Genomic DNA, 24,725 nt, shown 5'->3' with positions numbered 1-24,725 from the left:
AAGCGCCTGGTTCACAAAGAGAACCGAGAGAAAGGCCACGTGGTTGACTTATTCCTAGACCCTCCACTCAAAATACTCAGCTAGGAAGTTAGAATTTGAAGAGAAATCCAGGTCCACAGAAACTGCCTTCTCATTGGCCACTGTTGTCTCTTCCCTTTCAGGTGCTCCTCGCCTGCTTGCAGATATCAGACCCCAGCTCGTCTCAGACCTCAGCCCCTGAGGCCAAGCAAACATACGTCATCATGGAGGCTGCAGACGTAGCTCACCGTGCCCACATGTGAACTTCGGCCAACACACCACAACAGGGACTCTGCCCACTGAATCCCCTATGATTCCTCAATCCTGTCCTGGTCATACCCCACTGGGTTTTATGAGGCTATTTAGGAAGATAAGTTTCCCTCACTGAAGAAAAGAGAGACAGCATGAAAGAAAACAATGGCCCCAAAGGAGGAATTTGTGATTGACATAAATGGGAATGTTCCCTTGGGAGCATCATGTATCATCAAACAAGCAAACCTCCAGGTCATTTATTTCTCCACCTGTTTACCTGCTGTGGAAAGAAGATGCATTTAAGTTTCCTGCAGTTTCACCCTGGAAATTAATGCTCTGGGAAACAAAAAGCTGTATGTTCTAGATGTAGCAGCTTTCTTTTGGAATTCACTCATTGGGAGTCTGGCACTACCCCCTAAATGGTACTTTTGTTGTCTTTTTGTTCAAGACAGCCAGCTTCCTCCAAGATCAGAACCGCGTGCCAGCCTCCCTTGATAAACCGCCTACCAGCTCTCTTGGTAGATCAGATGTTTAATAGTTAGCCTAACTCATTTGTTTTTCCAAGGAGCAATTATGACTACAATGAATTAATATTTTAACTGCAGGGAAAGCATTACAGATAGTTCCTATGTAGACTCTAGAGGCTGGGAATGGCCAACAGGATTTCCCATACTAAGAGGAGAGGACCACTCCATCCTGGCCAGCAGTTCTCTATGATTGAAATACTATCATTAGATACTGCTCCAAAGACCTAAGGGGAGATGTGCCTAGGAGAAGTGTATGGTCCTGATCCTTCCCACTGAGGCTCAATGGCCCAGCAAAATATGAAAGTGAGACCTGTGCTTCTAAAGCGTAACAGTCTAGAATCAGTGGAGTTTGTGAAACAACCTCACCACCGCAGGAGCAAATCCCAGCAGGTGAGATTCAAGGAAGATGGGACCACTAAGAATCCAACTGGCCTAGCTGAGGTTGACGTCCAAACTCCAGAAGACCCGGCTGTGATGGGGAAGACTCAAGCAACCAGGCACCATCATCCCCCCACCTACTCGCTCTCCTTCCCCAGGTCCCAGAAGGCAGGGGGCTTTCGCAACATTGCAATCCAAACTTCCCCCAGTCTCAGGAAGCATTTCCCAGTTTTCAAAAGGAAGAGACTCACAGCCAGTAAGTCCCTGGTGGAAATGCCAACAGCCTCCCAAAGTGCCATCCAGGTCAACGGCAACCTCTCTGAACAGGACATTGTGTCTTCCGACCTTGCCTACTTAAGGTTGGCTCAGCATCTTGAGGATGGGCCTCGAAGGGTCAAGGTGTCCCACACATTCCTCCCAAGGGTCCCCAAGGTGCAAAGCAATGGTCCTGTTAGCATATGCTTGGAAGCAGGAACTTGGAGGTCCTTAGAGAAAGCCACAGCTGCCATTCAGGTTCCAGATGATATTTATCACAGTCCTTCCTGGAAAGCTAGAGAGTCTGCTCTCAGCCCAGACAGATCAGCTGAAGTAAGTAACTCCATACACCCTTTGGATGACACACGTCCAGGTGATGGGAGAAGGGTGACTCCACTAGATTCAGAAAAATCCACCTCCTGCTTAAATGCCACCAGCGTTGCCAGCCACACACCAGGCACAGAGAAACTGAAACCTGAATTGCTTTTGCCCAAAGACAACTCGGATGACAAAGACCTTGGCTCACTGTCATCTCAGTCAAAGGAAACGTGTGTTCCTTCACCTCCACGGACTCACAGTTCCCCCTCACAAGGCTCCCACAGCCAGCCAGCCCACCCAGGAAGAGCCTCAGACTGTCCTTCATCAAGTAACAATCACCAGAATCTGGTGTCACTCAAAACTAACAGTGCATCGAAATCTGCCCCTGGGTGTCAGGAGCAGACGGCAAACAACCCCACCGAGTCAGACACACTGGAGTTTCCAAATTGTCCAGGAAGTAATCATCTCCCATCCTGTCTTTCAAGGAGTGAGACCAAACTTCAGAGCAACAGGGAGATTAGTGACATTAATCAAATTCACCTGGCACGGGGTGAACTCTGCGACCTCCAAGGCCGACTGCAATCCGTGGAGGAATCTCTGCACTCGAACCAAGAGAAAATTAAAGTCCTTTTGAATGTAATTCAAGACTTGGAGAAAGCTCGAGCTCTAACTGAAGGGTAAGGAGATTTTTTTTTCATAATAAAAATGACTGGGTGAAGTCATTTGCCAACACAGGGGCAGAGACAGCTTTGGTTTCTTTTAGTAAAAATGTCTCCAAAATGTTTGAAGCACTGTTGTTTCTCCAAATCATAACCACAGACCTCCCTTTTCTCTAATGGAATTTCATTTAGTTCTAGGCTTTGGTGGATTTTTGGGGATTTCTACTGCTGTTTGTTTTCATTTTCAGGTGTTAACAGAATGGGGAAAGGCAGCAATGGAGCAGTAAGATCAAAAATGATTTTTATGAAGATGAGGGTTCCACTGATACATGATGGGGGAAAATGATAGCAGGAAGGCACTTCCCCATCCCCCTCCTCTTAGCAAGTTACTGCATTTGTACAGTATTTCTGTTCTTCATGTCATTGTGACAAAGGACTTGAGATGGCCACTCAGCTTACTATTGACCTTCCCCTGTACTGACTACTTTGATGACTTGGGCTGGCCCATCAATGACCAACTAATTGGAACTGAAATGAGATCACAATTCATTTTGCACAATTCATTTTCGGCAAAGAGAAAAAAAGTCACAAAATGCTTTCCTGGGTGACTCAGCACCAGTATAGGAGGAAAAGGCAGTTATTTGTTTAGATGTGAAATGCTCGTCCCTCCAGAAAGTGCTCTCTAAAGACAAAGAAGAAGCAATGGCTAAAGCTCATCAAAAATGGTAGGAGAGAGAAGTCATTAACTGCTGTTTGCTGTATGAATCAGAATCAGCACTGCCGTATAGGAGAGAAACACTGTGATGATGCAGAATGAAATGTACTGAACTAAGAGGTCAGGAGTTTTAATAACCTCCCTTCCACTCACCTGCAGAATCCCTCATCTCACAACAGGATTGTTGTCAGCATGAAAAAACTCTCAGCTTGAGAAATCTTTAACATGTATAAAGCCTTCTAGAAATGTGAGCTCCTATTGTCACGACTTTCTTGTTTCCTTATTTGTAATGGCCGTGCAACTTCAGAGCACCGTGAATGCTGTGCTATAGGGACTAAGGGACAAGTAGGTTGAATGTTTGTGGCCCACGTGACTTTTGCCCATAGATTTATCCAGCAAATGCTCTGTCTTGCAGGCGCAACTTTTATCGAACTGGCCAAGATCTCAACAATTGCAGTACCTGCCAGAACACGGCGTGCATCATATACAGGTACCTGGCCACAAGCGAGGCCTGCTCTGTAGACCATAAAGCCATAGGGTCCGCTGAACACTCTAGCAAACTTTTAAATGCAAAAAGTCAAGAGAGGCAAAAACAAGGTATTTAACTATGAAATGTTAACATCTGGTTCCAAGGCAGGGATTGCTTTGTTTCCTTAGAACAAAGTCTATGAGCATACCCTTTTGATGTAATCATCCCTAGGCTTATCAAACACTAAGTGCAGGCATCATGGTAAGCTTGGCACGCACATTTGCATCTCATTCCACCTTCAGGAAAGTTAAGGCATTCAGTCTCGCTCACATAGAGCATTTTCCAAGAGCAGAAAGGGCCAAACTCAGGACTCACATCCAGACTTTTCCAAATCCTAAACCTGTGATCTTAATTATTCCACCACACTGCCTCTTCCTCAACAGTAGCTATGCTATGCCAAGCACTTACTTGGCACAGTCAAGAACCATGATAAGAACTTTATGTTCATTTCTAAGTATGTCATTTCCTTCTCGCACAGAGTAAGTTTGCTGCAGTAAATTTTTATAAGTGGCAAAAGGGAAACATGATATACAGTGTAAACTTGGAGTCAAAGATCTGTGTTTTAATCCCCAAGTCTGACATCAGCTAACTTAATCTGGGCTCACTTTCCTTATCTGAATAGGGAACAATTATCCCTATTCAGAGTTGCCATGAAGACCAAATGAAATAATATATGTGAATGTGTTTTGTAACTGCAAACCTCTGTACAAATCCAAGGGTTTACACCTGTTTTTACTAGAAAGATCAATGCCCCCTTAGCTGGAAGCCCACTTTCCATGGCATAGTAGAAAAGTGGTCAAAAGCAGTAATTTCCGTTGACGACATCTAATTTTGTTGACCAAAGTGAACAGTTTTGCTTTCTCTATTACATTTCTCTTTTTGTTGAAAACTGGCAGCTTAGGGCCTGAGCAAACTGGAGCCTAATTGGGTTGCCTATGTCTTCTTTTAAAACTTCTCATTCTCTCTGGCAGAATCCTGAAATTTCAATGAGTAAGAGACCATATGCCTGGAAGGCAGAAGGTGCTTGCACTTAGGCAGGGCCTTGAGCATCTTTTCATTGAACCTATCAGCTCCTTACAAAGAGGAACCGCCTGTTTTTAATCAAATAACAGAAGAGTCAGGACTGCTCACAGATAAATGCCTTTCACCTCAATGTGAAGTCTTCCTTTAAAAAAGAGGGCCCCAGAAGAGCCCTGCAGCATTGGAAAGCCTAAGCAGAAGTTTCATCAATTGCTCCCTTTTTGCTGCTTCTTTTTTTATATCTTCTAACTTGAACAAATTTTCTAATCATTAGGAGGACAAAAATTATTAAATGTCTAGACAGTTAGAGAGGACAAAACTATTCATCATAAACAAGAAGAATTAATTTGAACTAACCTCCATTTAAATTTTGGATAGTCTCTCTTCTTTTCCGGAGCCAGATAATGTATTTTCTATTACCTTAAAATGATTTTATATTTGGCCTATATAAGTAAAAAGGGCAAGTGGTGATTTCCAAGTCTACTATGAGTTTCATGACCTGGCCTTGGGCAAATCACTTTCCCCATCTGAAAAATGAGGGTCTTTAATTAAATGGCCCCAAGAGTCCCTTTTAGTTCTGACATTCTGATATTCTAAACCGAATTAAAAGTGACAATATTTGGCTAAACTATGACCTTCCAACATGTCTGAGAATGTTTGCATTTTTCTAGCACTTAATTCAAACATCTCCAGCAAACATTCTAAATTAAGTTACACCCCTGGTTGGGTTAGCAAACCTTCATGCACACCATCCTTTCCAGAAGAACAGCAATTGTATGCATATATCCCTCATTACCATTCAAAGCCAGACTGTTCTCCCAGACAGAATCTATATCCTTGTATCTAAGCCATTGCAAGGGAACGGGCAATTAATTTGATGAAAGCAAAGAGATCTGAACAACAGCCCCATCGTAGTAACAGTGGGAAGATGAGAGTTGTCTTTTTTTTTTAGAAAACATTCAAATGACTTCAAACTTGCATTGTGTTCTGGAAAGTCAGATCTTAGAAATGAATGAATAAGTGATGTGAAATACTCATCCCCAGGCCTTGTTAAGCCGTGATCTCTCTCCCCAATAATGGATGCGCTCAGTGCATGTCACTGTACATACAGCAGCATGATCCAGCGCATGATGGATTGCCCACTGGGTCTTCTTCTCTGGAGATGTTGCTGCTAAGTTAGCCATGCATACGGTTTCCTAAGTGGTATTTCCCAGAGGCTCCAGCAGCTGGAGGCTATGGCTATGCTGCTTGCTCTTATCAAGACATGTGGGGTCATCTGGTTCTATCTAACTCGTTCTCTCTGCTCCCTAAGCCTCCTTGGCTCTCCTTTTACCATTGAACACTTGGATACATCCTATCTCACCAAAAGCACAGACCCAACACCAATGCCTAGAGATTCTATCCATGGCTCTCAGGAGCTTGCAGGGATTTCCGTACATCAAGGTGAATGGATCCTTTGGTTTTGACTACTGTAGACTCCACAGGAAGTGAGTGGCAATTGGCTCTAAACCGCAAGCTGATGCCAGGCTGTTTTGGCCCCAATCACTCCCTTCACTTCTCCTTAGCATTAATCCTAGCACAAGTTACCCAAAGGGTTGAGTAAATGCCACCATAGTATCCAAGATTAAATAACATTAAATTACTTAGTAAGAAAGTTGTTCTCTTTTCAAATTTATTTCAATCCTTCCAATAACCTAGAGGGGAAAATCTGAGTTTGGTACTAGAACATCTTTAAAACCTTCCTAATGCTGGCTTATCACATTTCTCTGCAAAGAAAGAACAGGTCTCAGTTTCACAGCCCTGAGCAAGCAATAGTTATCTAGCTAGAATGCAATCATTTTTACTTTTTTTATTGAAGGCTTTAACTTTTAAAACTAGTCCTTTTAAATACTTTTTGTAATTGATGCAGGTCTGCATTTCCAAAAGTGATATTGCCTGTTTTACATAAAACATGTTTTTAAATTTAAAAAGCGAATGGATTTAGAGAAAAAAAGTGAAGTGAATAACCGTGTAGATGGTATGGGGAATCTTGCAAAAACCATGAAGGTGGAGAATGAGTGATTGAAGTTTGGGAAATGGTGCCCTAAGGAATCGGCTCCTTTTCACCTTCTCAAGGGCACAAGGTCCCTCTAAGCCACTTGCTCCTCCTTCCCTCACCCCCTTCTCTACTTTTCCAGTCATATCTCCAGCATTCATCTTTATGTTCATGCTAAAAATAGTCAGCAGCGCTTCTTTAGAGGTCTTTGACTACAGAGATCATGCATTTCTTTTCTAGACATAACTCCCAGGAAAAAACTGCTTGGTTTCAGTTGTAAAATGTCTCCAATATGTTTTAAAGGAAAATAATAAGAGGTCTTTCCCAGAAAACTTTTCATCTCCCATCCAAGCATGCTGTTCAGGAATTGGAAAGACAGAGTTGCAACCTTACGGTTTTCGGTGGGTGAAGAGAGAGATTAGCCATGTAGGATTTGAAAGGTGCTAGAGAGGTGAGAGAAATAGAAGAGGTATTGTTTGTCCAGGGTTCACCTGGACAGGCTGCTCCTCTTCTTATCCTTAGTTTCTTCCCATCACTTCAACTGCACTCATGGACTTTATTTCTGCGGCACCACTTTCTGCTACCTTTTATCTGATATCTATATCAATCAATCTATCTATCTATCTAAAATTTTCAAGCAACTACATGCAGACATTTCCACTTCATATCCCAAGGCAACTCAAATTTGTCATATCCCCAAACATACCTATTTCACCACAAAATTAATTTTCTTCCCGTATTTACTTTGCTCAACACCACTGACCAAGAGGCAACTCCATAAAGATATCACAATCCCTCTTGACTTTCTCTTCATACGCCAAATAAGCTACTGATTCCAACTGCTCAATCCAACCCCTTCACTCCAATTCCTCTGCCGCAGGTTCAGAAAAGGCTCTCATCATTTGTCACTTGAACATGAATTGACCTTTTTGACACAGGTCTCTTTTCCCTTATCTCAAGTAATCCTCCATGCAGATTGCTAACTTGCACCTGAAAAATAGAATCTGACCATGTCACTCCCCCGCTAAACAATCTTGTCCTGATTCAGGTAGTCTGTGGCTCCTCTCCAGCCATGGGGAACTAGGTGCTCAGCTAGTGGTTCTGTCATTCCTCTGTGCCTTTACATAAGTTCCTTTGCTTTCCTGGGATGTCTTTTCTGCCCTGCTTTGTGTGGATATTTCTTAGTCTTGCAGCTTAAATGTCAGTTATCTGGACAACCTCACAATCCAATCCTTCCCCAGAAGGACCCCCATGCCATGAGCCCTCGTCTGCTAGGTCACTGATCCTATTGCATTATAATACGATGTTTATAAGTTTCTTTCCTTCAGCAAATGGCTAGTCTCTCAAAGTCATGGATCAGTGTCTCATACATACTTGGTGCTCAGTAGGTTCTTATTAAAGAAAGAAATGACTGTATTAACTAGGAGAGGAAGGAAAACCAGTAGTGGACTTGAGACAGCTGTTTAAATTGTCCAAAAGTAAAGTCATTGTTACTATTAGTGTACACCACCACTCTTGGGTGAGGAAATGAAGGATTAAACAAATATTCTTATTAGGAAGGAGGGCTTCTATGTAACTGGTTCTCAATGGGTCTTTTTAAGCTGAATGTAAGCCCGTAGATTGCCAGTTTCAAAATAACTGGAATGCCACATACTTTCAACAAGAGAGAACCTTTCTTTGATGACTCAGAGAGCTTGCTGCACTTTCACAGGACATTGAAACCCTTGTTCTTCCAGGCCATCAGACATTATTGCCCAGGACTTCTGTCCTGACTGTGGTGGGAAAGGCAAAGTTTGACTGTGGGGAACCACAAAACTCCCTCCAGGTGAAAATATCTCCCTTCTCTGGTATCTGAACTGTCCCAGTGATCTCTTTGGGAGAATGAGTTAGAACATCAGATCTTCAGGTTCTCTTGCTAAATGTCTAATGCTAAATATCAAAACCCAGGCTTGTAGGCACAATAATGCCTAAGGTGTCCACAACCTACGGACCCTCTGCATATGTGACCTTATTTGGCAAAAGGGACTTTGCAGATGAAATGAAGTGAAGGACTTCAAAGGAGGAAAGCAGGGTGGGTTGTCTGGTGGGCCCAGTGTAATCACAAGGGCCGCAGAGAAAGAGGGAGGCCAGAGGATCAGAGTCGGAGAAGGAGATGTGACGCCAGAGGCAAAGGTCAGAGTGCCGTGGTCACAAGCCAGGAGGCATGGCAGACCCTAAAAGTGAGAGAAGGCAAGGGATGTGTTCTCTCCTAGAGCCTCCAGAAGGAGCACAGCTCTGCTGACACTCTGATTTACAGCTCTGGAGGACTTCTGCCCTCCAGAACTGTAAGAGTAAAATCTATGTTGTTTTAAGCCATTAAATTTGTGGTAATTTCAACAAAGGGACATAAGTACACTCAGAATAAATCCTCATAATTGGAGGCCAGTTTATTTGCCTTTAACTGATGATTTTTACAATGATAACAGCTGACGAAAGAGATCTGTTGGGCTGAAACTTAAGGGAAAGAAAGAAGAGAGCTACCACTTACTGAGGATCCATTATTTACTGATCACTTGAAGTACCTTTTGTTTTCACACTTAATCCTCACAATGATGAGATTGATTAAAGTACCCCCATGTTACAGATGAAGGAACTGTTGCTCAGGAAGGGTCAGGCACTTGCTCAACATTCAGATTAGGCAATTGAAGCTGAGAGAGGCGAGGCACTTGCACAATTATTCTGGAAATAGTAATTGCAACGGCCACAGCAGAACACAGTTCTGTCTTCCAACAAGCCAGATTCCACAGCATGCTGCCTTCCAGATGCCAGACTCATCTGAAGGATATTAGGTCTCAGTGGAATGTTCGATTGTCACTGAGTTCCACTCAGCCAAGGGCATCGTGAGGGTTTACATTGAAGATGTAGGCCCTAGACAGTGCTCCCAAAGCGTGGTCATGGACCATCTGCATTGGAACCTTCTGGGTGTCTATGGAAACTGGTTGCTGGGTTTTAGCCCCAAAGCCACTGAATCAGAGAGTGTGGGGTGGAGGATGGAAATCCGCAGTTGCAGCAAGCTCCCTGGGAATGGTTGGTTCAAATAAAGCTTAAGGATTTTTTTAGGTAAAAAATCAGGGTCTTGAAAGAAGATAGTTGATTTACTAGAAAGTTTTGTGACAACCAGCCCATGAATAAAAAATACTTGCTTGTAAAATAGCCCAGAGAGTAGCTTTAGTTCTTACTACATCTTTGGAAAGATGAATTACCTTTCTGCTTGGCTTTGATTTTAGGGTTAGATGATCATATATAGACCTAATTATATATGTTGGGTAAAGGTGAGAATGGAGGCAAGGGCGAGGGAAGGAAGAGAGAGGAGATGATTACTCATGGAGCAGGCATATCTTCTGATGCCTCCTGTTTCCAATGAGAAGAGAAAAGGAGTCCCTCTCAGGCCATTCTGGGGCCCAGGCTTACATTATGCAATACTTGAGGGATTCAGCTGTAACCGTTCCTTCCTCCCACCTCTCTCAGTCCCTCAGGCCTCATCTGAGATCAGAAACTGATGGGCAATCCAGGCTGACATTTTTCCTCCAACAAAGGTTGAGAGTAATTAAAGCCTAATTCTGCTCCCTGGCCAAGGGACCAAATGCTAAGAACGGCCCTCTGGTGGGTCCTAGAGGGTCAACAGCAGACACGTGTAAAAGGTGGGTGTCCAAATGCTGACCATTACCACTACATTCCCACTTCAGGATAGGGGTATGGTCACCCCTTGCTTGGGAACCAAGGACCATGCATGAAGCTAAATGCCACGCAGAATCTGCCACCACCACCCACTCATTTTCCATTTTCTCAAACTCCACAGACCACCAATTGCTTTTTTTTTTTTTTTTTTTTTTGAGACAGAGTCTCACTGTTGCCTAGGCTGGAGTGCAGTTGCACAATCTCGGCTCACTGCAACCTCTGCCTCCCAGGTTTAAGCGATTTTTCTGCCTCAGCCTCCTAAGTAGCTGGGATTATAGGTGCCCGCCACCACACCCAGCTAATTTTTGTATTATTAGTAGAGACGGGGTTTCACCATGTTGGCCAGGCTGGTCTTGAACCCCTGACCTCAAGTGATCCCACCCACCTTGGCCTCCCAAAGTGTTGGGATTACAGGCGTGAGCCACCACACCCGGCCGCTTTTTTATTTTAATCATTATTGATGCATCCACTCATAAATTCTTCTGGACCAGACAGAGAAGAACTTATGGATTCTGTAAAGGAGATTCTCTGCAAGAGCCTCCCTTTGTATCTAGCAACCAGCATTCTCGTTCCTAGCACGTCCCCCTCACAGTTTTCATATTCAAAGTATGACAAGGAGGCTCCCTGGAATGCAGGCCAAAGCCTCACAGCTGTGCACCCTGCAAGAGAAAAGCAAGGGCTTCACATCACTGAGGAGAGAGAGGCTCCAGAGAGCTGTGTGAGCCGCTTGAGGTCACACAGTTGGTGGTCTGAGAGTGCTTCTGGGAGTTTCCTTCTTGGTTAAGCGATTTGGCCACTGAGCTCTGGCCTTGCCTGCCACTCAAAGCTATTACCTAACCAGAGAAAAAGGCATTTCTCTAGAAATGCAATATGCACTCAGTCCTATGGGTTTAGCAGCCAACTTTTCACTTAAATTGTTTAGTATTTTCCTTTCATCTGCTTATGACAGTGTCCCAGCGTGGAGCCAGGTGAACTCTTGAGAACCTTGTCTTCCAGCCACAGTCCTCACTCTGGCCAGCAATGAAGTCCACAGTAAAAAATAATGATAAAGGCACACAGCATATCTGTTATTCTAGTAATCACAGATGCATTTGCAGCTCTCATCAAATTCCAATATGGACTGAGCCATACTATTTCAAATGCTGGGCCGTGAACGTCATAGCAATGCCCTTGAGCATCTCCAAAACAACCAATAGCAAACACAGCTTAAATGTCTCTTTGGGAAACAGCTATGAAGTTTGGGGTACATGTAAAATGTAAAAGGTAAAATTTCTCTGAGTCCCAACAGGAGATTCCCAAGACATTTGTCTCTATTCCCTGATTCTCTTGAATGGCTTTACCCCTTTCTTTTTCTCCCTAGAGTGTAAAGGAAAAGAAGTAGGATTTACAGCATCAGCAATTTATCTGTAATAAAAAATGAAACCTATTTTAATGCATTAATAGCAAAAGAGGCTGAAACATGCCATAAATATAAAATTACACGAGTTGAATATTTCAGAGGAATAACAAATGAGTGGCTGCTGGCACAGAGGCCACAGGTGATCACAGAGTGATCCGATCTTTATTTCTCCATCAAGTTAGCATAATAATCATTACCATTTGTTGAATCAGCCACTGCACTAGGCATTTTGCCCAACACTATATGTCTATCGTTTCATTCCAGACTCCTAACCATCCTAAAATGTGGATAGGATTAACATTCCCATTTTACAGATGAGGAAACTGAGGCTCAGAGAGGTTAAGTGATCTGCCCAAGATCCCAGGAAGCCAGGGCTCAAAACTAGGTCCTACTTTCAGAAGACTTTCCTGTCCCTTCCCCTCTTTCCTTGTGACCTTGCATCGTCAGTGAATAAGTGTGTTAACTTTCTCGGAGATGATCTACCCTTTCTGAGGGCTTCACATGCAGATCTTACTGGCACAGAGTCACAGAACCCAAAACACAGATTTCTTTCAGATACAGCTATCAGCAGAGATTTCTGCAGCTTGATCCCATTTATATACATGCCAAGAAGAGAACCTGTGATTTTCTGAAGACCCAACAGCAGATAGATGCCCTAGGAGAAGGGGTAGACTTGCCAATTTGAAATCGCTGCAAGTTGTGAAGCACAAAATTAAACCCTATAAAAAATGAGCAAACTTGTCATTAGGAGAAAGTTTTAGGAACAATATCCCTTCCAGGCTGGGGAGAGAAAAACATACAAACTAAAGTTCCTGTGATCCGAGACTGTAATTCTTCCCCAGAGACGCCTTCCAAAGTGTCATGATTTATCCAAATGGACAAGAACCAAACTACTCTCGCTGCATCCGTTGATTCTTACAGCTAATTCTTTAAAAGAGAAAGTTGCAGGAGGTCAGTAAATCAGTGGTGCACCTGGGTTCTGTAGAAACAGGGACCACAGAAATGTTCCAACAAGAGATGAAGAAGTGGAGAGGAATTTGGAAGATGGTTTGTCTTCAGGGAGACACCATGAATCATTCACTTCTCGGCCAACTTGCTTAGAGTGTAGTTGATGGCAGTGGCTTGTCGGCATGTCTGTTTATAAAAGAGCAGGACCCACTGCTGAGAAGGAAGTGCAAAATGGCTCACTGGAGACATCAGCAGGCTACACCAGACCCAAGATTGCTGACCCCAGATATTATCTCCAATAGGCTGCCTCCTTAGAAGGTGATCACCTTTTTTGGGTATGCAGCCTCCCTCTCAAGGCTGCCCTGAAATTGAGAAAGAGTATTCCAAGGTGGACTGGTCAGCTGGTCCATAAAGCGTCCCCCATGCACCCCAGCCCTAGTTTAGGTCTGGTTCCACAGGGGACTGTGAGGTCATCCAGGAGCACCAGGCCTTGGCCACCACCTCCACCCCCACCACCCTACGTATTTTGCAATCAGAATTTCATACAGATGCAGATTACTATGTTCTTTCAGTCCAGTGCATCTTAGTGTAGAAGCTTTGGGGCTAGACTGTCAGGGTTCGGATTCTGACTCTGTCACTTATATTTACATGCCTTTGGCAGAATATTTAACCTCTCTTTGCCTCAGTTTTCTCATTTATAAAATGAAGGTAATATTATTTATCCCATGGGATTGTGAGAATTCACGAGAGAAGGAGTGTAAACTTGTAGCATAATGTCTAGCACATAGATTTCATTCCATAAATGACCATCATTCTTTTTATCATAATTATTATTTTTGCCCATTTAAATTACCATGTATCCTAATCTAATGTGGCCCAGGTACTCTCTTTTTGTTTCTTCTCCTTAGAATAAAATGCTGGAAAGAGTTCGGTCCATGGCTAAAACATTTGGTCCTTCTTTAAGCAGAAAAATCAAAGGACTAGGTATCAGGAAACTAGGTGAATAGACTGAATGTTTGTGTACCCTTCAAATTCAGATTAATTCCTAATGCCCCATGTGATGATATTTGGAGGTAGAAACTTTGGAAGGTGATTAGGTCATGAACTTGGAGTCCTCGTGAATGGGATTAGTGCCCTTATAAAGAGAACTCAGAGAGGTCCCTCTCCCCTTTCTGCCACGTGAGGACACAGCAAGGGAATACAGCTGTCTATAGACCAGGAAGAGGGCCCTTACCAGACACCCAACTAACAGCACTTTGATTTTCAACTTCCCAGCCTCCAGAACTGTGAGAAATAAAGTGTATGTATGTACGTATAAGCCACCCAGTCTGTAGTATTTTGTTACAGCAACCCAAGCAGACTAAGACATAGGGTTTAGATTCTGCTTGTAACTTACAGTATGACTTCCCTTTGCCAACTTGCTTGTCTGTTTAAATGGGCAACAACCTTCCTATCTTCCTGGGCTATCATGAGGATAAAATAAAAACACAGACCTAATGCTAAATGACGAGTTAATGGGTGCAGCATACCAACATGGCACATGTTTACATGTGTAACAAACCTGCACATTGTCCACATGTACCCTAAAACTTAAAGTAATAATAATAAAATTTTTAAAAATTAAAAAATTTTAAAAAGAAGAAAAAAAACCACAGATCAAAAATACTTTGCAAATTCAAAAGTTATATACAACTGAGAGGCTTCTGTTATTTCTTTCTACATCAATTTTTATCTCCTTTTGGCTCACCCAACTTCAGTTTACCCAGCCAAGATCCTGCATCCAGAACCTCGCTCTGTTGTTTGCTCATGAGCTTATCTATTTTTTGCTATTTGTTACTCACTGTTTCTTCTTCCAGCCAAGTCATGACTTGGGGCTCTTGCTGCTTCCAATTACCTAGAAAAACATCTTTCTGCTTTTCAGCGAGCATGATGGCTGGAGCACTGATCTGTAAGCCAGATTAGTGAGGTACCCCCAAGAGGGAAACCTGAAAGTTCTTGCCATTTCTGGTTTACACATAGCTTACTCTCTAAATGCAATGTGGCTCCGTGTTCAGACATCTCCTTGGATGTGAAGGGCTCTAAGGCACCTCAGGCAGTTAACTGAGCATCCCTAAACCACAGGTCCCATGTCCCATGCATCCTCAGGAAGACCGACTCACATACCATGAATGCCCTGGACTATCTCAAGGGCTCGTGTCCGGAATTTTGCATTGTAACAATTTCTTAACTACTATTTGCCCTCCACTGTAAGCCAGGGTTCTGCAAACTCAGCACTCTGCACCTGTCTTCCTTCTTACGATCCTGCATGGAATATACAGCATATGCGAAATATGGATGGTGGAAGATGGTAAGGATGGGAGGGTACAGAGAGTAGGTGGAAGCAGTGAAAGCGAGGTGAGGTCAGAAAAGTTATTGGTGTGCTATTTGGATCCTTGGGCTGAAACCCAAAGCAGAGAGTCTCTCCCACTGTCTGCAAACAACGCTCTGCTAAGAATTAACTTCAATTTTCACCAAGTTGGCAACTTACTCCTTTTTGCAAGGGGTTGCTGAGCATGGTGTAGTAGCTAAGTAAGAAGTAGAAATGCATCTTCTCTTTTCTACCCAGCCTCAAGATAAAAAGCAGATGAGAGGGCTCTGTCCCTCCCCATTTATAAGGCAGCTGCCACCAAAGCAAAATATACTCCCTCTCCTCCCTTCCAAACTGTAGTGTGTCAAACGGATGAATAAAAAGAAAAGTGGCAATTTTCCTTTATGTTAATAAATTGCTTTGGCCTAAAAAACATTAATCAATTTCTTTCCGAAGCACACACACTTCTCCATATTCTGCTATTTGCCTGGCCTTGAAAAGAAAGTTACTTTCAATCCCCTTTAAATTGTTCAAGACCAGTGGGGGCAGTCACAAGAGGGGAGTGGGGAGCTCCCTAAATCCCAGTGATTATAATGAAACCCTGCTGTGTTTCCATAGAAACATAAAGAGTGTGTTCTTCCCTGAATGTAGATGGTGGGGAGGGGTGAGGAGTGATGCTGCTGGTAAGGTGTGCAGCTACTGAAGAGCTGAAGGTTGATGCGAGGAGCTGAGATGGGAAGGCAAAGGACCTAGTGAGGAAGAGTGGAGTGGGCCGAGACAGTGTTCCATGTGCAGTGATTTCAGCTGCTATTGCATCCCATCTGCACAGCCAGCCAGCGAGGTAGCTAGTGTAACTCCCAAGTTCAACTGAGCCGTGGGAAGAGAAGAAACTTGCCCAGGGTCACCCAGCCAGGAAGTGCTGCAGCCTCCATTCAAACCCAAGAGCATTCAACTCTGGGGCCCTCACTCCATCCTCTATGTTGGGCTGGGCTTCAAGTTGTGACGGTGAGATAAAGTTTCCGTTCCATCTCCTGGTCTTTTCTACCCAGGCCTGCCAGTTCCATACACATTCTGGAATCATCCAGAGCATTAATATCATTTTCTTTTTGAGATGGGGACAACTCAATCTCTCACCTGGGCTGGAGTGCAGTGGTGCACTCATAGCTAATTGCAGCCACAATTTCCTGGGCTGAAGTGATCCTCTCACCTCAGCCTCCCAAGTAGCTGGGATCACAGTTGCACACCACCACACATGGCTAATTTTTTACTTTTTGTAGAGATGGTGTCTCGCTATGTTGCCCAGGCTGGTCTCAAACTCCTGACCTCAAGGAATCCTCCCACCTGGGTCTTTCAAAGTGCTGAGATTACAGGCATGAGTCACTGCGCCCAGCCTATTTTTATTAAACAGGTATTAGGACACTTGTAAATCTTGTCAAACTCAGCTGGTTTGTTGTCATTGTTTGTTTATTTGAATTATGAAGTCAGAGACACTTCACATATAAGGAGAGGAAGGCAGTTGGTGCATGTGTGTATTCATATAATTTGGTGGAAGCATATGGATGAAGAATTGGAAAGTAGGAGTAGTTGAGAGAAATAAGAAGTACATTTTGAAAGCAATTGTTACTTAATCACCTATCTCAAACACACTGGGGACAGTATCCACATCTGTCTAACTTACTGTTGTGTTCCTGGAACCTGGTACAGTGTCAGGCCCAGAGCAGGATGGACTGATGATGGATGGAATGTTTTGTACAAGAAAATCTTAGACTCCTAAAATCTTAGAGGGGGTACCCACTCTCTTTGACTCTATCTGGTACTCTATGATGAAGATTGTTTTTCTGTCACAGTAGGGAGGGCAGGGCTATTTCAGGAGCTAGGAGCATTGTGAATATAGATGTTCCCTATCTGTGAACTATGTGTGTTCCTGATGCTAGAGGGGCGAGAATCAGAGCTTGCAACTCACCATGTTAAAGTCCTTCCTTGCTGCAATGCAGGGGTTGCCTAGGCTCTCAATCCATCTCCTTCAGTTTCCACTGGGGAGAATGAAGTATAGGTGGTGCAGACAGAAACCCACTCCACCACACCCCAGACAAATAGGGGTGCAGTACCAGGTGATGCCTCCTGGAAGAAGAGACTGTGATGTTATGATTATATATGTGTGTATGTGTGCGATCTATGTGTGTGGGGGGATCAATAGATAGAGACAAATAGATGCTAGCAGTAGATAGATAGATAGATAGATAGATAGATAGATAGATAGATAGATGATAGATAATGATAGATGATAGATGGATAGATAACGATAGATGACAGATAGATGATAGATAATAGATACTGATAGATGATAGATACATGATAGATGATAGATAAATAGATAATAGATGATAGATTAGATAGATGATAGATGGATGGATCAATAGATAGACAGACAGACAGATAGATAGATAGACAGACAGACAAACAGATAGATAGGTTTTCACCCATGGTTCCTGGCTCATAACTCCCATAGCCCTTGTTACAATCTTTTGTTATCATGTTGGGTGAGTTAGGCCTCAGGAGCAGGCCTCAGGAAACAAAGTCTCTTTCTCTGACCTTCTCCTGTCCTCCTGTCACCTGCCTAAGGCCGGAATCTAATCTGATTGTGGGTCAAGAGACTGATTCCAGAGTGGGTCCTGCCCATACCCTGGAGGAATGAGTGCTACACAGGGGGCTGAAGCCCCCACACTTCGCCCCACGCATCCCTTCATCTGTATCCTTTGCAATATCCTTTATGATACACCAGTAAACGTAAGCAAGTGTTTCCCTGAGTTCTGTGAACCACTCCAGCAAATTAATCAAACCCAAAGAAGGGGTTTTGGGAACCCCAACTTGAAGCTAGTCAGTCAGAAGTTCCAGGGTCCCGGACTTGTAAGTGGGGGGAACAAGGGGGAAGTCTTGTGGGATTGAGCCCCCAATCTATGGAATCTGATGCTATCTCTGGGTAGATAGTACTGGAACTGAATTGGAAGACACCCAACTAGTGGCCACTGCTTGGTAGTGGGGAGAAACTCCCACACATTTGGTCATAGAAGTCTTCTTCTGTGTTGATGGTTGTTGTGGTGTGAGAGCAGAGGAAAAACATGGTTTGAGAGTTTTTCCTGAAATAGAGACTCCTGAAATAGACAGTCAGTATGTGAGTCTGCACATGCCTCTGCCCACTGGCCTGGCAAATTCTGGGCTTTGGCTAGAAGGTCTCTAACAGCTACTGATGCCGGCACTGAGGACACAGATTCACTGGATTAGCAGTGCCAGGAGGCCAGGGAGATTATCTGCCTACCATTCCTTCCTCAGCAGCCAGAACAGGGCCTGCCACAAAGAAGATGCTCAATAAATGTTTGTCGAGTGACTGACTGGATACTTGGTGCCTACTCTATGCTGCGTGTTGTATATGCACATGACATTTAAGCTTCACTGAGATCCTTTGCGTAGGCACTACTCATTTTGCAGATGAGGACACAATAGCCTGGAAGTGGGAAATGACTTCCCCAAGATCTCACAGTGAAACTGTGGAGCTTTGCTTTAAAAACCACAGCCTATGTTTCATCCACAATATAATAATTCTAATTTAATATAATGATGGCCTATAGGTCATCCAGCCAGGATTATGTCCCCATAGAGAGGGCCAGGGAGAACAGAAAGAGAAGGCATGTAAGTGGAGGAGAAGCAAGCCTGGATGAAAAATACAGAAACAAAACAATCAGATACCCTTTCCTAGTGCTCCCTAAGAACTAACCCCCCATCAGTCTTGCTATAAAACAGGCCCCCTCGCCCCTCTGACTCTTCAGCCCTGCCTCTTCCATCTCAGAATGCTCAGGGACGAGGCACTCTTTGGGGCTTCATTCGTCATGCATGGCAACGGCAACATGCCTTTGCAGCAGCATGAACTCAGGTCCCCGGCCCTGGGAGGTGACATGGGGAGAGTAAGCAAGGGCAGATGTCCCTTTAATGACAGCTGTTTTCCAGCCCTTGCTGGGTATAAAGGCACTGGCCAGTCATGCCACATCATAAACCAACATGGGGTCTTTGGTCTCCCAGATGCAACATTTCATTTTCCTTCTGGCTAAACAAGGAGAATACACTGTTTTCATGACCACGTTTCCTCCACTTCCCACACTCCCACGCTGGCTCCTCATCCTTGGGCCTTCTGAGACCCCTGGTATGAAACCAGGTAACAACCACATCGAAAAGCTTAAGAGCTTTCTTATAAGCATCTTGGCACTGAAAACTCCTCTGTAAGTAAATCCTCCTCATGGAGGAAAGACAATTAAGGACAGAGGGAACCCGTGCTCAGCCCACAGGGATGTCTAAGAGGATTCGTTTTGTCTGCCCCGGCTCTCTGGGTTCTGGGGAGGGTGAGCCAGAGTGAGGAAGCAGGCTGAGAGTCCCTGAGGTCTGCTGGCCTGACTTCCAGACATGCAGAGGTCACAGACAGCATCAGCACCCACTCCCCACAGGCCAGGCTTCTGTTCAACGCCCACCTCCCCTGACCTCAGGGACCCCTGCTCTGCGACAGGTTCACTTTTACCTCCTCAATGTTTGTGATAATCAGCATGGGACAATGCAGTCTGTATGTTAATGACACCAAAACACACAAGTAAAATAGCCAACAAGAACAACGAAAAAGAGGTTGGGAATGTCCATCCATCAGTAGAGGAATATTTAAATACACTGTATTAAGGAATACTACAAGGCAGTCTTGCATGCAAAGCTCTCCAAGATACATCTTGAAGCTGAGATGCAATTCAAAGAGCAAGGCATAATATATTGGTAGAAATTATGTTAATGATGATGATGATAGCGGTAATAGAAGCTAAAACATACGGAGGACTTAGCGCACGCCAGGCACTACTCTGAGCATTTCATTTATATTATCTCAGTTTACACACATTAATTCCAAAGAAAGCCTTTGAGATAGGTGCTCTTATTACCTCCATTTTACAGATAATGAAACTGAGCTGTCAGTTTTCTTGTCTGTTCCTCTGCATTATCTCAATTTTTTAATAATGAGACAGTTTTCATGCATAACACATGCCAAAACCCCATTAATGATTAAGAGACAGACTGGAGCCAATATTTACAGAACACTTGCCATCAGGTCTCACTGACCCTTAATAACATCCCTGTGAGGAAGGCATTATAGGTGCCAATTCAATCAATGAAGAACTAGAGGTTCAGAGAGGTGGCATCACTTTCCCAAGGTCAAACAGCCAGTAGGTACCTAAGGATCTAGGATTTGATCCCAAAGCTCATGCTCTTCCATATGAGTTGGGGCTGAGTGATGCTAAATCAGTCTGTGCTGATTCGAATTCACTTTCCTTCCTTCCTCTCTGTGTTTTTCAGTGTAGAGTATGATTTTCGGCAGCAGGAAGGCAGGTTCCATGAAGTTTTGCAGAGTCTGGAGGAAGCAGAGCCAGTTGAGGAGGCATCGACCCCACCAAAGTCCCCAGCAGAACCCCCAGCCCCGGAAAAGCAGGACTTAAGGCGGAAAACCAAGAAGGTGAAAAAGAAATGCTTCTGGTGGATCTGAGCTGGTTGGGACCATCCCCCAGCCCCCCAACTCCACGTACTTCCCTGAGATGGGAAATCCACTGCACTTAAGGCCTGCCCTGCTTCTTTGCAAAGGCCCTGGGCTGTGAGCCCCTTGGCCTGTGAAACAGAAGAGCCTTGGAGCTGATGTAGCCGCTGCTGGACACCTGACCACCATCCTTATCTGAGTGCGTGTGACTGCTTGCTGAGGGCTTCACGGACACTAGAGTGACCACTTGCCAAGTTCCCTGTCACACTCAGCCAGAACTCATGCTGAGTTGTAAGTCCAGATTCCCACCACGAGCAAAACCCCACACTACACCTTCCAACACCTCCAAGATGCCAAGCACTTCCTTCCCATCCTGGGTTCATAAACCCAAAAGAAAAAAATAGTGTTGTGCAGAGCCAGAAGATAGAGGGAGGTTATAGGTTATAAGCAGGTACCATAGAAAAAAATGAGAAAAACTGGCAGTTTTCTAAGATATCAGCATACATAATAAGCACAAGAGAAGTGGGCAGGGCATAAAATGCTTATGCAAGATCACCCTGGTGTGTTGGGTTGTTTTCCTTTTTAATTAGCCCCTTGATCCCAAATTAAGGCTCTGTCATCTCATGGTGCATGCACCTTTCTGCCTGTGGCAGAGTCAGGCCACCCCAGGGTATAAACTTGTTGGTGTGGCTGTGCTGGATAAGTGTAATTCAAAGAGGATTTCAGCAGTTGTAGCTGTTCCAGGGCCCACCCTAAACCATCATGCTTCTTCTCTGCCTGGGGCCTGAGACCACCTGGCAAATGGGTGGAATCTGTTTTCGGTGTGAACTTTAAGACTCCATAGTTAACTTACCTGCAATATTTAAAATCATGAGATCCAGCAACCTGTCCGTCAGTTACATCTTATGAGTAACATAGATAAGGCTAAGATAAAACACAATACTGTTTCTCATCCCTTCATCCCAGAAACAGCCGTGTAGATAGGTTCAAACATATATTAATCGACACAGTCTCCCTTCCTGGTGACCAGGCAATGGTCACCTGATTGAAAAACTAGCAGGACTATGGATGAGGATATAGTTTTTTCTATTTGAGGTTTAAATATCTTTCTATCCCAAAGTCTGAGTTATTCAAGGTCTGGCTCATTCTGTTGACAAGACCTACATACATGTGGATCCAGTCAAACTTGCATGGCTGAACAAACTACTAAAGTAATATAATTAAGTAATTGCTATATACTCTTGTGGATGAGGGGTAGGATGGAAAGGCTCAGATTCCTTCTGGTTGAATTAAATTCTCTATCAGCATGTGGTTAGATTGACATTGCTAGAAAGGGAGCCTGAAACTAAACATACATTAAACGAAGAAGGTATTTTGTAATTCCCTTGGCTGAAGATTCAGTGTCTAAGCTAGAATCTTTGCAGAGCACAGCATCCTGTGTGTTCGTGGGATGTACCTACCCCACTGCAAATTGAGCCTAATTGAGCAAACCACTCCGATGGTTTCACCTTCCCCTGTCATAGTGATGCAGTGCACAAAGCTATTTCAGTGAGAATGAAAGGGAAATTTGGCAAGGAATATCAGCTTGCACTATTTAAGTCTTGGAATGTCATTCAAGATGTTCTTGTTCTGTTTCTAGTGTAATGTTTAAGCCCACAGAATCAGACCGGAATATAGAACGTCATGTTAGAATTAAGATAAATACACTTGTCATACTTAAGAAGCCACATTTCAATAAGATATGCTACCACTGGCTAAAAGCCACAGATTTTTTTTTTCCTGTATCCATACGATCAACTGTCAGTTGGCCCCAGCAATGGAAAAGAACAGAATAGAGGATAATCCAATAAAGTGAAATCATTTGGGACCTCTTATGTAATTTTATCTTGTAGTAGAGCTTCCAACTTAATTTGCTTTGCTTACGCTAATTTCATGTGAATTTATATTCTCGGGCATCATGCTAGAATGTAAATAACCCTGTTCCCTGAATTAAGAGATCCAGGCAACCAAGCAGTCTATACCACTAGCCTTTGGCAAATGGCTTAAATTTCCCGGTCTGTTTGTCCATTCTTGAATACAGATAAGAACATATGCTTTCCTACTTTATAAACTCTTAGCACGTTCCACATTATGTGAGCTGAGTGACTCAGAGCTGAGCTGGATTACTGGCCAAAGTTAGCCTGGGAAGATAAAGAGATGTTTGAGGTACCTCACACAAAATTCATAAGCTCATGTGGTCATAGATACGTTTCCAGTTGAGGCCCTCACATGAACCCTTAACTGAATTAAATAAAACTGGGACTAGAAAATGTTGACATTTTCTGCACTTCCCCAACAAAAAAAAAAAAAAAGAAAAGAAAAGAAAAGAAAAAAATAAATAAAATGTTGACATTTCTAGAAATACAGCCAAACAAGGCTGTACTAATTCTACACCAAAGCACAACACCGCATTGCTTGGGCCACTGACCTGAAACTGGGAAGGAGTTCTCTTCTGAAAAATTGATATTTAAAATCATTATGAGGAAATAGGATTCCAGAAACATTTTCCTGATGAATAAAAATGGTCGTCTCTATGTTTAAAACACCACACACACATATACCAAAACTGCATACTCACTTATTCATGTGAAAATCACTGCTTCTTTGTAAAATATTACGTAACATCTACCATGATATTCTACAGAAATGCTGTACTTGAGGTTATCTGGTTTGCTGGAGAGATATTAACTTAGCAAAAATTACTTTTATAAAATTGAAAGGAAAAAGACCAATACATCAACTTAAATTGCAGGAGTTTATGTAGCTGCTTTCTCTGTAGTTTAAAAAGCAATGCATAAATGCGTACTCACTATCCTTGGAACTTAATACCAGCTCATCTATAGAGCACCTTCTTAAAGACGATGTACTGATGTAAGGTTTTGTAAATTTCTAAACTGTTTTAAATGGGATATTATCTTTTGCAATAAACTTACATATTTTTTCTAGGTTTTAAGACTCCATTACTAGCTTGGGTTGATTTCGGTTATAAAATGTATGCTTAAGAAGGACACCTCAATGGTCCTAAGGGCAAGTATGGCTTTCATTATAATTGCTTCTATATATTTCTAAGGGAAATAAATAAAGAGCAGATTCAGAACTTAGTGTCACGATGATCACATGAAGCCCCGTGTGTCCCGTGAGTGAGGGAGGCAGCATGAATCAATGGAGAGCTGCTCCCAGCCTCATTCCATGGATGCACAGGCATGATTTGTATCATTATGCTCAGACACCTGAACTCTAATTTATCCAGTACTTTTCCTTATTTCCCCCTTAATTTTTTTCCTTAAAAGGCAAATTTATATCGCCAATGTGAAGAAAAACAATATCATGTTCCAAAAATAGAATATGAAATAAAAATATCTTATTAAATTCTTGCTAAACCCTGTTGCTATTGAGGCTGCTAAGCCTGAGACCAGCTCTCTGTTAAGACGGGATATTAGCAAATATTCAACACATACTAAAGCCACATTCACACCAAGCCCATTTTCTACTTGACTAAACAGGATGTTTGAGAGAGAACTGAAAAGAAAACAACTTTCCTGTCGTGTGATTCAGTATGCCTTTTCCTGCCTTCTCCACGAACCATCTAAAACCAGCTTGGGTTTACACCTGGAGAGTGAGTCTCCCACTTTGGGAAACATCAATTTAGAGAAACAATAACAAAAACAAACCCTGGACATAGAATCAGAAGTCTTGGGTTTGACAGCAGTCTGCTACCTTATTTTTGCTGCATAAACTTGAGCAAGTTGCTTAGTTTCTGTGAGCCTCTGATTCCTCTGATATACCCCCTGCCTCCCAAGAGTGCCTTGACAATGAACTGAGTGACAGCCAAGAACACAATGTAGGGTACACATTGGGCCAGGTGCTCAACAAGCACATATTCAGTCATTTGTGGATTGAAGTAAATTGGGAGAGAGAAAGGAAGATACCTCCGTGAAGCTGCAGTGGTTTTCAGAAACAGGTTTTTCTCGGGGCAAGGGAAGAACACTTTCTGTGGGCACGATGGCTCACAGCT

General features: G+C 43.3%; 2 protein-coding genes across 3 annotated transcripts in view; one reads left to right on the top strand and one right to left on the bottom strand.

Annotated features, from left to right (window-relative positions):
- INSYN2B (inhibitory synaptic factor family member 2B) overlaps nucleotides 1–23,655 on the top strand; it is a 118,670-nt gene extending 95,015 nt beyond the window's left edge. For both annotated transcript variants that reach the window (XM_003810917.7, XM_063604697.1), the window contains 3 exons: nucleotides 162–2,425; nucleotides 3,538–3,612; nucleotides 20,497–23,655. In XM_003810917.7, the coding sequence (XP_003810965.3) occupies nucleotides 1,080–2,425; nucleotides 3,538–3,612; nucleotides 20,497–20,683 (1,608 nt within the window). In that variant the 5' untranslated portion in view covers nucleotides 162–1,079 and the 3' untranslated portion in view covers nucleotides 20,684–23,655. The remainder of the gene's footprint in view (nucleotides 1–161; nucleotides 2,426–3,537; nucleotides 3,613–20,496) is intronic.
- The window catches only part of DOCK2 (dedicator of cytokinesis 2), a 446,463-nt gene that overhangs the window by 196,063 nt on the left and 225,675 nt on the right, over nucleotides 1–24,725 (bottom strand). The gene's annotated exons all lie outside the window — the stretch shown is intronic.

The sequence above is a fragment of the Pan paniscus genome, chromosome 4, assembly GCF_029289425.2.
Source record: "Pan paniscus chromosome 4, NHGRI_mPanPan1-v2.0_pri, whole genome shotgun sequence".
NCBI lineage: Eukaryota > Metazoa > Chordata > Mammalia > Primates > Hominidae > Pan > Pan paniscus.
The sequence above is the reverse complement of the archived record's forward strand: the minus strand, read 5'-3'. Positions and strand labels throughout refer to the sequence as shown.